Source organism: Heptranchias perlo, chromosome 5 (assembly GCF_035084215.1).
Source record: "Heptranchias perlo isolate sHepPer1 chromosome 5, sHepPer1.hap1, whole genome shotgun sequence".
NCBI lineage: Eukaryota > Metazoa > Chordata > Chondrichthyes > Hexanchiformes > Hexanchidae > Heptranchias > Heptranchias perlo.
Genome location: NC_090329.1, coordinates 23,780,037 through 23,794,584, shown reverse-complemented (window position 1 = coordinate 23,794,584; position 14,548 = coordinate 23,780,037). Strand labels below are relative to the sequence as shown.

Below are 14,548 nucleotides of genomic sequence, written 5' to 3'. Positions count from 1 at the left end.
TGGTGCTTGGGGTGGGGTCCTCCCCGTGATTGGAACACCATGCTGGCGGGGTATTGGTGTCGACCTAGTTTCTTCTTCCACCAGGCTCCTGGGCCACTGGAACCTGCTCAGCTTTACTAGATATTCGTGCTTCCCATTCGACTTGCCTATCCCTTTTTAGCTGTTTACACAATCCCTCTGTCTTGTACATGTCTTTTATTTCTCTCATTATGCCTTCCATTGTCTCATGCACATATCACTTCTTCCATTTAACCATCTCCTGTTCTCCACCAAAGCACTTGTAAATCATTCCATTTCCAATCCATTGGTACCTCTCCAGTGTCCAGTGACTTTGTCATAATTGTCCAGGCCTCCATGACTCGCAACATCTGATCCTATGCTTAAATTTGTGATGCTGTTCCCGTTATGCTGTTGCTACAGCTGATAACTGTCAGCTGATTCCAGCCCTCAGGTTTGTCAGCTGAAGTGAAACTGTGTGCCACATAACAGCTACAATCAATACAGCTGGTGCAACCCAATTTTCTCTAAGGCTTTTTGTGCTACCATCAACCACCAGGATCAGTTTTATGAGAGGTTCTATCAGATTTGTCATTGCCTGAATCCTGTTACACAGAAAAACACAAGGAGAACAGGCACACTTGGATTAAAATTGCTGTTAATTAAAAGCTGAGTTTTTTTTCTGACTTGCATTATGAGCCAGCTCTAAGGTAGTGGGCAAGCTTCTGCTAGAATGATTAGTCTGCAGGAGCACCAGAACAGCCTGGGATGATTTCTCTTCCTCCTTCCTTTTCCCTCCCTCTGTGGGCATCTCTGCTTCCTGTGTGTACCTTCATATGGTGGCTCAGCTGAGATGATAATGTATTGTGTGGGGAACTGCATAAATGAACCCAGGTTCTACCAGTACATCAGGCAGTAACTTGAAACTCCAAATCTTTACAAAGTCTGTAAATCGTTCTTAAGAATTGGTTTGTTCAAGAACTTATTAAATGTCCTCCTCATTTCTCTTCCCTTGCACCTAAAATTTATGTATAAGGAAGGTTAGCCACAGAAGAGTGTGAGAATGATGTGGGTTGCTTCCCCATATATGATTACGCCTTTTCTCTCCTTGAGAAAGCAGGTGATTTCCTCTAGCCTTTATGGGGCTGATTGTCAGTCTTGTGTTGAACTGCTTTCCAATGTCTCAAGATCAGGAACTTGATATATAGGGAATGCAAGGAAACAGCGGGCATTTCCAGTAATTTCTCTACTGTCTGAGACTCAGTTGTGTACCTCGATACAGCTGGCTCAGAGCAGCATCAATGGACGCGTGAAAGGTGACCAGCTGTGAATAGTGTACTCCTGAGAACTAAGGAAATAGAGAGATTTGATTCTCTCAGAAAAAATATATTAGAAAACTTTCAAGGAAAGAGTTAAGTTTCTTATGTCACACACAATTGAGTTGCAAGTAAATGATACATATTTGTTTCTGTTTTTCAACTAAATATAAACACGCTGCCAACAGAAGCTGTGTATTCATTTTTTGCCACTACAGAAAATTGTAGTTCAGAGCTACTGCCTCACTGTAGTAGCACTTAATGAGTTTCTGCATAAAATTAAACTGGTAAAATTAGGTTTCATTCCTATATAGCATCTGATAGTAAAAGTTCAGCTTTTGTTTGGGTGGGATGGCAGATTATATAAATATCAAGTCACAGAGCATAAAATTAATATTTGCTCCTTGACTCATGACTGAAATTAGTTATAATTAGGGCAGTGGCTATAAGGGATATCAGCTGCAGTGACTAATTTAATTGTGAAGTATTGAAGTCCCAGTTCACGTGGTGGAATTACTAAATGCCAGTAAATAAAAAAAAACCCTCAGTTCTCAAATTATTTGTGCGGTATAGTATTTGTTTCTTTTTTGAAAGGACAGTAATGGGGTAGAATGGCACTAAGTGCTATATTCAATTAGATGTAGGGTTTAAAGTGGGAGATAGAAGATCTAAGCATGGTATACATTATAATAAACTAGTAGTTCTTCTGAATCTGTGTTGTTTCTTATCCTAGCAGATTTGAATGGAAAGCAGTGTGGTGTCTGGTAATGCAGCATACATTCCAACCTACAAAAATAGCAAAAGTTGACCAACAACTTAAACAAAGCTGACACAGTCCCCAAAAAGCCGACTACTTGCGAACATCCCTGTGACATGAAAAACAGAGTTATGCAGGCATTGTAATTTAAGCTGTAGCTATATTATACCCATCATTCCTTCACTTCTACTGGAAAAAAATACGTAAGTACATAAAACCCAAAGTGAAAATTCAGATGTTGCAGGCACAATATTGGTGTGTGGCATAACCTTGCAATGACTGCTGCTGACCTAATCCCTGCAACCAGGGCATCCCCTTAAACGCACTTTGGTAGTTGAGCCTGAGGCTGCCCTAGAATCATCTCTGCATCTGCTGGCCAATTGGGACTGATTTGGAGTAAGAGCAGAATCCTTCATCCCATACTGAGTCCACATCTGCTAATTCAATTTTCTAATTAAGTTTTTTCAAATATTGTCCCAAGTGGTTAAAACAAAATCTACTGCTTCACAAAAGATTCCCTGGTAGAGTAATTCACTGAGAATATAGAAACAGCCTAAGAAGTAATGTAACAATACATATTTTATTTGTAAATTTAAAACCTTTACTGTTAGAGTGGTAAATGATGGAGAGTGTTGTCTTGCGAGGCTTCCATTTCTATAGCACCTTGTTAAGTCTCGCAGAGACATCTCAAAGTGCTTTGTATACAGTGCATTACTTTTGAAGTGGTGTGACTGTTATGCAGGCAAATAAAGTAACAAATAGAAAGATCCCACAAAAACACTGAATGACTGTTTAATATGTTTTTAGTATTGGTTGAGGGAAGATTGCTGGTCAGGACACCTGGAGAATTCTGTGCTCTTCAAGTAGTGCCACGGGATCTTAAAACATACATTTTAACTAGTTGAACAGGCCGACAAGAGATTGATTTAATGTCTTATCTGAAGCACGGCACCACAAACAATGCAGCACTCCTTCAAAACTGCACTGGAGTGTCGGCTCAAATTATAAACTCGAACTTCCAATATGGAACTTGAACCTAATACCTTATGACCCAAAGGGGAGTTTACCATCAACTGTGCCAAGCTGATGCACATCCTGGCTACTTTTTGTTAACTTGTTTTGCCATGACCTGCTGATTATCTACAGCTAGTTCTTTGATCCAGTAGATTTGCCTACTTTCTTTAACCTAACTAGAGGAACATTTGTGATTAAAATCACGATTTATGATTGTGGTCTACTTTTAATTGCTATTCAAGCATGTTGTGACTGTAAATGTATTTAACAGCATGACAAATAACAGCTGAGAATTGTGGTGGTTTCAAAGGAAAATTATGTTTTCAGTGGAAGTCTAGTCATGATGCTCCAGCCATCATGAGGTGTGGGGCAGATTTGATGGACCAGCTGGTCTTTTCCTGCTGGCAATTCCATACTTTCAATTTTGTGTGTTCATATTATATCCACCAGAAAAGTTCCATTCATTACCTGAATCTGCTTCCCATTCGATCTACTTTTTCACTTCCTATCTAGGTGATATTTTACATGTATCTAATATCCCTACTTCACCTGACTTGCTCCAAGCACAACTTTTCCAATTCTTTTTCATTGAACTTTTCTCCTTCCCTTCTTTTTAAGCCAACTTCTGCTATCAGTGAGACCATTGCAAGTTTGACAGTTGTAAAGGCAAAAGCGGGTGGCAGACAGTTTGTTTCCACTGTGTCTCCTTCTGTGATGTTTCACTGTTTCTTGGAGAGGGCTTCATAAGTAATCAGTTCAGTCTATGGTATGATGTGGAGATGCCGGTGATGGACTGGGGTTGACAATTGTAAACAATTTTACAACACCAAGTTATAGTCCAACGATTTTATTTGAAATTTACAAGCTTTCGGAGGCTTCCTCCTTCCTCGGGTAAATGTCAGGAACTCCTCGAAGCCTACGCATTTATAAATCACAGAACAATACATGGTGATTACAGATAGTCTTTGCAACTGCCCGTTGCCAAGGCAATCACCGTGTTCAGACAGAGAGGTGTTACCTACAGAGCCCCCGAATATACAGTCAACAAAAAAAAACAAACAGAAAAAAAAACAGAGAGAGGCAGAAACATCCGGAAGGCAGAGAAAGCCAGCAAATGACCCGTTATATTAAAAACAGATAGCTTTTGTTCGCTGGTGGGCTTACGTGTAGCGTGACATGAACCCAAGATCCCGGTTGAGGCCGTCCTCATGGGTGCGGAACTAGGCAATCAATTTCTGCTCGACGATTTTGCGTTGTCGTGTGTCTCGAAGGCCGCCTTGGAGTACGCTTACCCGAAGGTCGGTGGCTGAATGTCCATGACTGCTGAAGTGTTCCCTGACTGGGAGGGAACCCTCCTGTCTGGCGATTGTTGCGCGGTGTCCGTTCATCCGTTGTTGCAGCATCTGCATGGCCTCGCCAATGTACCATGCTCTGGGGCATCCTTTCCTGCAGCGTATAAGGTAGACAACGTTGACCGAGTCACAGGAGTATGAACCATGCACCTGGTGGGTGGTGTCCTCTTGTGTGATGGTGGTATCTGTGTCGATGATCTGGCATGTCTTGCAGAGGTTACCATGGCAGGGTTGTGTGGTGTCGTGGATGCTGTTCTCCTGAAAGCTGGGTAATTTGCTGCGAACGATAGTCTGTTTGAGGTTGGGTGGCTGTTTAAAGGCGAGTAGTGGAGGTGTGGGGATGGCCATAGCGAGGTGTTCGTCGTCATTGATGACATGTTGAAGGCTGCGGAGAACATGGCGTAGTTTCTCCGCTCCGGGGAAGTGCTGGACGACGAAGGGTACTCTGTTGGTTGCGTCCCGTGTTAGTCTTCTGAGGAGGTCTATGCGATTTTTCGCTGTGGCCCGTCGGAACTGTCGATCGATGAGTCGAGCGTCCTATCCCGTTCTTACGAGGGCGTCTTTCAGCGTCTGTAGGTGTCCATCGCGTTCCTCCTCGTCTGAGCATACCCTGTGTATTCGCAGGGCCTGTCCATAGGGGATGGCCTCTTTGACGTGGTTAGGGTGGAAGCTGGAAAAGTGGAGCATCGTGAGGTTGTCCGTGGGCTTGCGGTAGAGTGAGGTGCTGAGATGCCCGTCTTTGATGGAGATTCGTGTGTCCAAGAAAGAAACTGATTCTGAGGAGTAGTCCGTGGTGAGCTTGATGGTGGGATGGAACTTGTTGATGTTATCGTGTAGTCTCTTTAGTGATTCTTCGCCATGGGTCCATAGAAAGAAAATGTCGTCGATGTATCTGGTGTATAGCGTTGGTTGGAGGTCCTGTGCAGTGAAGAAGCCCTGCTCGAACCTGTGCATGAAAATGTTGGCATATTGGGGTGCAAATTTGGTCCCCATGGCTGTTCCGTGTGTTTGGGTAAAGAACTGGTTATCGAAGGTGAAGACATTGTGATCCAGGATGACGTCTGGAGATTGGCTGTTGTTGGTGTTGAGTATTGATGCTGTCGCAGCGATGCCGTCATCGTGGGGGATACTGGTGTAGAGTGCCGAGACGTCCATCGTGGTGAGAAGTGTTCCTGGTTCAACTGGTCCGTGGGTACTGAGTTTTTGTAGGAAGTCTGTAGTGTCGCGACAGAAGCTGGGGGTTCCCTGTACGATGGGTTTCAGGATGCCCTCGATGTATCCAGAGAGGTTCTCACACAGGGTTCCGTTGCCTGATACGATAGGACGTCCGGGTGTGTTGGCTATGGTAGTGTTTGTTGTATGCTCCACAGTAGTATTAACAGATATTAAGAGTCAGAAGTCCACTTTGAGTTCATACATGGATTAGTATACATGGAAACTAGTTTATTTTTACAAATCAATGACCAAATACTATAATTCAAGAAACGTGCTGATCTTAATTGTGACTATTTGAATTGCTGTCAAAGTTCACCCCCAAATTTCCCATGTCCATATTTCCCTCCAATCTTCACACTTTCTATCTCGAGGATTTGTTTTCTTCAGTATCCTCATTCAGTTTTTCTAATCTTGTCTTTCTATTGTGTTCTGAACTTTGCCAAAATTCTTTTGTATAATTGAGTTTTCTTCAGTCTCTGTTTCCTTAGTTTATGGAAATATATTTTCTGCAGATCTTACCTTAAACAGCAGAACCTTAGTACAGTGGAATTCTAGATATACCAAGGTGTCAAATTATTTGAGTTTGGATTGAGGTTGAAGAAAATAATACTGTGCAGTTTTTACTGTAAAGTCTACTGAAGTGGGTGCATGATTTGAAGAACCATATTGGTAGAATCATGAGAATTATTTAAATATTAATGTTGGTGATTGTTTTCAATTTGGCAATAATTGGATGTGAAATTGGTAATTGTGGAATTTTGGTATGAAAGAATGTTGTCTTGTTAGTTATTACAATTTGCTGCTTGTTTTCAGTATCGTAATGACCTTGAATTGCTTTGTACGTTAATTCTACAAAATAGTGATAAGTACAGCAGCAAATGTTTCGCATTCATTTAAATTTCAATGCTGCTGGCACTTTTTATGGGGAGGGAGAGGGGTGAAACTCTGTCGTTTGTTTTTCTGATTTTTAGTATTTGAGAGGTTTTTATTAAAATGATTTACACACTTGTGGAAGTAAAGTTATGCTGTAGTGATCTGGTCTAATGGGTTTTCTTCAGCCAAAGGCCTAAGCATCTCATTTTAACCATTAAAAAACATTAAGGGGAAAAAAATATTCATGCTTTAAAATTACTGTATTTTGGATTTAAGACCTCTTACAAGACATACCTTTTAGGAAATGATATTCTGAACAGTCATGAATAATTTAATATTCTGTATCATGAAACAAAGGATTGGTGTATCATTTGAAGAATTTTGGTGCTGTTGTATTTACATTTTATGTAAATTTATGGGATCAAGGTAAAGGACCATCAATTTTTTGATATATATTAATGACTTGGATTTGGGTGTACAAGGCACAATTTCCAAATTTGCAGATGACACAAAACTTGGAAGTGTAGTACACATCCTTACTTCACTCAGGACATAGACAGGCTGGTGTAATGGGCGGGCACATGGCAGATGAAATTTAACAGAGAAGAGTGAAGTGATACATTTTGGCAGGAAGAATGAGGAGAGGCAACATAAGCTAAATGGTACAATGCTAAGAGAGACCTGGGGATATGTGCACAAATCTTTGACGGTGGCAGGACAGGTTGAGAAAGCGGTTAAAAAAATCATTCGGGATCCTGGGCTTTACAAAGAGAGGCATAGAGTACAAAAGCAAGGAAGTTATGTTGAACCTTTATAAAACACTGGTTCAGCCAAAACTGGAGTATTGTGTCCAATTATGGATACTGCACTTTAGAAAGGATGTGAAGGCCTTAGAGCGGAAAAGATTTACTTCAGTTACGTGGATAAACTGGAAAAGTTGGGATGTTCTTCTTAGAGCAGAGAAGGTTCAGAGGAGATTTGATAGAAGTGTTCAAAATCATGAAGGGTTTAGCTAAAGTAAATAAAGAGAAACGGTTCCCCTTGGTGGAAGGGTCGACAACCAGATGACACAGATTTAAGGTGAAAAGAACCAAAGAAAATCTTTTTTGCACAGTGGGTAGTTATGATCTGGAATGCGCTGCCTGAAGGTGTGTTGGAAACAGATTAAATTGTGGCTTTCAAAAAGGAATTGGATAAATATTTGAAGGGCAAAAATTTGCAGGGCTACGGGGAAAGAGTGGGGGAATGGGATTAACTGGATTGCTCTTACAAAGAGCCGGTACAGGCTCAATGGGCCAAATGGCCGCCTCCTGTGCTGTAACCATTCTATGATTCTATGACTAAACATTTTTGAAAAACATTGGATGAAAATCCATTTTGCAACCTCCCATGTATGCCAATATTGGCGTTTTTCCCAAACACTGCCATCTGCAGCTTGCATCAACATTATCATCATCCACTTGCACTTACATTTCATGCTTTTCTAAGAGTTCGCTAATTTCAGATCACAATTATAATATAGGAATATCAAGCTATTTGTTTTTTTTTTAACCACTTTGGCCTCTTTGGTTTGCAGCTTTAAATCCACAAAAGCTCCTCCTGTCTTTTTACGAATCCTGAATCAAGCAAAATAGTGTTTTAATCTTATCCTGAAGAGCTGTTTACCCATGTTGATTTATGTACCTGATAGGACTCAAATCTGCTTTCAAGCTGATTCATATTTCTTTTGAACTTTTTTGTACCATGAATTTGAAGTTGAAACAGGATAGATTGCTACTTAATAGTTCCATGAGCTCCATACTGTAACAACCGATCTACCTTGAATGAAAACGTGAGCTACAGCGTGTGCTTCTCCAATGAGGCAGTTTTAGGTTCATTTTCTCATGTAATTCAAAGAATTCAAGATAGTCTCCAGTGTTCTTAAAGAATGTAAGTTCTGGCCAAAAAGATTCACCTAATGTTTCCTGGTAGGTTACTGTATCATTAGAAGAGTGATAAGTGCTACAGCTAAAATCTACATTTTCGTGGGAAGACACTTGTTAATGAAAAGTACCAGATAAACCCATCATGTCAAGTAACAGTGATGGAGTGCTTGTATAGCTATTCTCAATGTAAAAAGTACTGCTTCTGCTTTATCTCACCATTATTTCCAAAATCTGGAAAGAGACGGTGCAGAGGAGATTTACTAGAATGATTCCAGGGATGAGGAACCTAAATTAGACTGGAGAGGCTGGGATTGTTCTCTTTGGAACAGGGAAGGTTGAGAGGAGATTTGATAGAGGTGTTCAAAATCATGAAGGGTCTAGATAGAGTGGATAGAGAGAAACCATTCCCATTGGCGGAAGGGTCAAGAACCAGAGGGCATAGATTTAAGGTGATTGGCAAAAGAACAAAAGATGATATGAGGAATAACTTTTTTTACACAGTGAGTGGTTATGATCTGGAATGCACTTCCCGAGGGAGTGGTGGAGGCAGATTCAATCATGGCCTTCAAAAGGGAACTGGATAAGTACTTGAAACGAGAAAATGTGCAGGGCTACGGGGATAGGGCGGGGCAGTGGTACTAGCTGGATTGATTATGCATAGAGCCGGCGCGGACTCGATGGGCCGAAAGGCCTCCTTCCGTGCTGTAACTTTCTATGATTCTATGAAAACTGTGTGCTGTTGCGATTATGAGCTTGGTCTATTGTGAAGGTGCTCTTCGATGGAAAGATAGGTTGTAGAATGCAGAAGATGAATAGAAATGGTGCCTGTCCCTAAAAGGTTAGTGGGATCAGTTGTTTGCTCATTAGCTTGTGCACTTAAACCCAAATACATAATTTCTTATGTTGAATGTTTATGAATTCTGGTTTCTTTTTAGGCCAAAGTTATCTGCCTGGAGAGGTTCCTCACTCTTTTCCACTATCACAGCCACAGAGGAAATCCGGATGCAACAGAAGTCATCAAATTCTGGTTAGTATTTTGTTAGAGAGTTATATACTATATTTGTGTTAATTTTAAAAGAAGCTGTTTAGGTTGCACCCTAATTGGACTAATGAGATGACTGTCTCTTTTCCCATTCTCCATGTCTCTGTAAACTTTAGCTCATCCAAAACTGTGCTGCCTGTATCTTATCCTGCTCATCTTTGACCTTGCTGACCATTGGCTCCTGGTTCTCCAATGCCTCAAATTTAAAATTCTCATCACCATGTTTAAATCGTTTCATGTCCTTGATCTTTCCTATCTCTGTAACCTCTTCCAGCCCTACAACCCCCGTGAACTCAACTTTCCTCTGACTCTGGCCTTTTGTGCATCTCTTTTTCTCCCCCCACCTTTGCCCCATCATTGGCGTCCGTACCTTCAGCTGTCTAGCCCCCATGCTTCCTTCCTTAAACCCCTCCACTTCTCCACCTGCCTCTCCTCCTTTAAGGCCTTCCTTAAAATCTAGCTCTTTGACAAAATCTAGCTCTTTTGTTCAGTCCTATATCTCTTTCTTTGTTGCGGCATTCATTTTTGTCTGATTATGCCTCTGCGAACCTCCTTGGGACGTTTCTCTACATTAAAAGCGCTATATAAGTGCATGCTATTGTTGTTCTCGCGTAATGATGTAGGGGTCCTAGATAAAATGGATTTGGCCTGGCTCAATGTGCATTCAAGTAGAATCCCAGGAAGAATGCTTCCTTGCAGCGTTAATTGGCACAGATTTTTCAATTTTATTTGAAAGCAATAAAAATGTGCAGGAATGAAGATTAAAAATTGATACTGGTGCAGTAAGGATGCTTTTCTGAGATGTTTTATTTTGTCACATTATTGCAGCAGCGTAGCGGGCGGGAACTGTTCAAGTTCAGGCCTCTTTCACACGTGTTTTTTCTGTAATAAGAGGACACTTAGAAAATATCAATGGGAATAGACAAAGTCAGCATGGATTTATGAAAGGGAAATCATGTTTGACAAACCTACTGGAGTTTTTTGAGGATGTAGCTGGTAGAATAGATAAGGGAGAACCAGTGAATGTGGTTTATTTGGATTTTCAAAAGGCCTTTGATAAAGTCCCACATAAGAGGTTAGTGTGCAAAATTAAAGCACATGGGATTGGGGGTAATATACTGGCATGGATTAAAAATTGGTTAACAGACAGAAAACAGAGTAGGAATAAATGGGTCTTTTTCGGGGTGGCAGGCAGTGACTAGTGGGGTACCTCAGGGATCAATGCTTGGGCCCCAGCTATTCACAATATACATCAATGATTTGGGTGAGGGAACAAAATGTAATATTTCCAAGTTTGCTGACAACACAAAACTAGGTGAGATTGTGAGTTGTGAGGAGGATGCAAAGAGGCTTCAAGGCGATTTAGACAAGTTGAGTGAGTGGGCAAATACATGGCAGATGCATTATAATGTGGATAAATGTGAAGTTATCCATTTCAGAAGGAAAAACAGAAAGGCAGAATATTATTTAAATGGTGATAGATTGGGAAATGTTGATGTACAAAGGAACCTGGGTGTCCTTGTACACCAGTCACTGAAAGCAAACATGCAGGTGCAGCAAGCAGTTAGGAAGGCAAATGATATGTTGGCCTTCATTGCAAGAGGATTTGAGTATAGGATGTCTTACTGCAGTTAATACAGGGTTTGGTGAGACCACATCTGGAGTATTGTGTGCCGTTTTGCTCTCCTTACCTAAGAAAGGATATACTTGCCATAGAGGGAGTGCAGCGAAGGTTCAACGGACTGATCCCTGGGATGGCAGGACTGTTGTATGAGGAGAGATTGGGTCGATTTGGCCTGTATTCACTCGAGTTTAGAAGAATGAGAGGGGATCTCATTGAAACATATAAAATTCTGACAGGGCGAGACAGACTGGATGCAGGGAGGATGTTTCCCTTGGCTGGGGGGTCCAGAACGAGGGGTCACAGTCTCAGGATACGGTGTAGGACATTTAGGACTGAGATGAGGAGAAATTTCTTCACTCAGAGGGTGGTGAACCTGTGGAATTCTCTACCACAGAAGGCTGTGGAGGCCAAGTCACTGAATATATTTAAGAAGGAGCTAAATAGATTTCTAGACACAAAAGGCATCAAGGGCTATGGGGAGAGAGCGGGAATATGGGATTGTGATAGAGGATCAGCCATGATAATTTTGAATGGCGGAACAGGCTTGAAAGGCTGAATGGCCTACTCCTGCACCTATTTTCTATGTTTCTATGTCTCTCGTGTAAATGATTTGATAACAGTTTCCGTAAGCGAACTAAGCCTTTTGTGACTGAAATCTGGGTTTTATTCTCTGCTCAGTTAGGGCTAGTGTAGGCCAGGTTTAACAATTAACCCTGATCATCATACATTGAATATTGGAGAATGTATCAGTTGCTCCCTATGTTCTCTTGTTACCTTGGAAGTCAAATAATACCACATACTTGACCATTTCATACAAGTTAAACTACTGTACTTTGATGTGTAAAATGGAATTAGGGCACGAGGATTTAATTTTTTTTATATTATGCTTCTTAATCTCTTGGCTAGTGTATCTGCATGAAACAGCTGTGCTTTCTCTTTCCTTCTCTGTAATCTTTCAGGATGAGATATTACAGGTCAAGTTGGTGAGTCACGTGCTCATGGAGCCTGGGTGTCTTTGCCAAAACTAAATACCAGTGAAAATTACATATTTTGTATTGTTTAATCCCTGTGAAGATCAACGGCATTATACATGAAAATGGTCCCATGGGATGCTAATGAGAGGCTAAACATACATCGTTTGGGCTCCAAGTATCTCAGTATGCAGTACACATCACATGTAGATGAAAGCACCTTCATCCCAACCAATTTCCTGTTCGCTGTCCTTGGCTTCTTCCTGTACATGCAGTATCTCCTGTTCATCATTTTACAACTTAGTGAAGAGGGAGCCCTGACTATTTTAAATTATACAAAATCACAGACATAATTCCCAATTTATCACAGTAACTTTATCCTGTATCCTGGTTCTATACCTGACTTGGGAATGCTTGATGCAGATACTGGTTTTACAAAGTGGGAAATGTTCCATTCACTGTTTGTAATCATATTAAAATGATTCTGATTTGTGGGAAACATTAGTTTAAAAAGAAAGTGGAAAGTTTAATAATAGTATTTATCTATCTATGTAGAATTAAACATGCACACTTCCTGTCCACGAACCTACTTCCTGTGTCAAGACTTTGAGTCACGCTTTTTATATTGACAGTTAACATTGAAACTCTGCATGTGAACACTTAAAATCGAAATCCATATGTAAACATTTATAATAGCAAAACCCTTTCCAAGTCTTTCAGTCGGTCTGCCATGTCTACCTGTTTTCTTTTGCAATCTGGTTCTTATAAAGCATGAAACCGCCAAATCTCCCCTGTTGTTGGTACCCATGACCTCTTTTCATTGGTCGCTGCTTCCTGGTGTTGCCTTCTCAATGGTTTCTGCAAACGCTGTTTCTGTGATCTAGCAGCCCGCACTGAGTATTGGCCACTGTCTCTGTGCCCAACCTCCCAATACTTCCAACTGCTGCTTCCACAATCAGTAATGGTAGACCTTGATCTGGGTCTTGGCCTTCACATCTTTACTGCATCTTATACCTACTGTCCTCATACCTAATCCAGAACCCATCATCAGCCTTTGCCTTGGCCCTGGTTTGTACCCACCCTCTGGACCTTCTACACTTACCCACTGGACCTGCCAAACTCAATCTTGGTCCAAGCATTCTTTCTCTCTCTTCACTTGCTATACCAACCCACTGCTGAAACAACTACCTTTTCTGACTCTGGCCACCAAATCATTTGGTATAAATTAAAAAGATGCAACATTGCGGTGTTGTGGTATATATAGATCTTCACTGTTCATGAGAGCTTTATTGTTTAGCAAAGAGACTAATCATTTCCCCAAGAGACTAATCAGACTTCATTTCTCTAATGTGATAAATGAAGAATCTCTGTCTTAATTAAATATAAATCTGTTTGACAGACATTTATGATTCATTTCCTATTTGGTAGAAAGCTGCTTCTAATTTTAGCTACACTATCCAGCGTAAACATTGAGATACTTGGTGCGTGTTTTTAAAAGCAAGGGAAACTCTTGCTTATTCTCTCCTTGGTTAGTAATGTAGTTTTGACCTACCCCGATTGAAGGCTTGAGTGGCTGACACTGTCAGGAGTGCATAAGAACATAAGAAATAGGTGCAGGAGTAGGCCATACGGCCCCTCGAGCCTGCTTCGCCATTCAATCAGATCATGGCTGATCTTCAACCTCAGCTCCACTTTCCTGCTTAATCCCCATATCCCTTGATTCCCCTATAGTCCAAAAATCTATCTATCTCAGCCTTGAATATACTCAGTGACTCAGCATGCACAGCCCTTTGGGCTAGAGAATTCCAAAGATTCACAACACTCTGAGTGAAGAAATTCCTCCTCATCTCAGTCTTAAAGGGCCGACCTATTATCCTGTGACTATGCCCTCTAGTTCTAGACTCTCCAGCCAGGGGAAACAACCTCTTAGCCTCTAACCTGTCAAGCTCCCTCAGAATCTTATATGTTTTAATGAGATCACCTCTCATTCTTCTAAACGCCAGAGACCATTCTACTCAACCTCTCCTCATAGGTCAACCCTCTCGTCCCAGGAATTAATCTAGTGAATCTTTGTTGCACCGCCTCTAAGGCGAGCATATGCTTCCTTCGATAAGGAGACCAAAACTGTACGTAGTACTCCAGGTGAGGTCTCACCAAAGCCCAGTACAGTTGTAGTAAGACTTCCTTACTCTTGTACTTCAAAACCCTCTTGCAATAAAGGCTGACATGCCATTTACTTTCCTAATTGCTTGCTGTACCTGCAGCTAACTTTATGTGTTTCTTGTACCAGGGCACCCAGGTCTCTCTGGACACCAACATTTAATAGTTTCTCACCACTTTAAAAAAAAAAATTCTGTTTCTCTATTCTTCCTACCAAAGTGAATGACCTCACATTTCCCCACATTATACTCCATTTGCTACCTTCTTGCCCACTCACTTAACCTGTCTATATCCCAGTGCTA

The 14,548-nt window shown here is 41.2% G+C and overlaps 1 protein-coding gene across 2 annotated transcripts in view; it reads left to right on the top strand.

Annotated features, from left to right (window-relative positions):
* lyst (lysosomal trafficking regulator) overlaps window positions 1–14,548 on the top strand; it is a 258,955-nt gene that overhangs the window by 44,489 nt on the left and 199,918 nt on the right. For both annotated transcript variants that reach the window (XM_067984126.1, XM_067984127.1), the window contains exon 2: window positions 9,385–9,476. In XM_067984126.1, coding sequence (XP_067840227.1) covers window positions 9,385–9,476 — 92 coding nt within the window. The remainder of the gene's footprint in view (window positions 1–9,384; window positions 9,477–14,548) is intronic.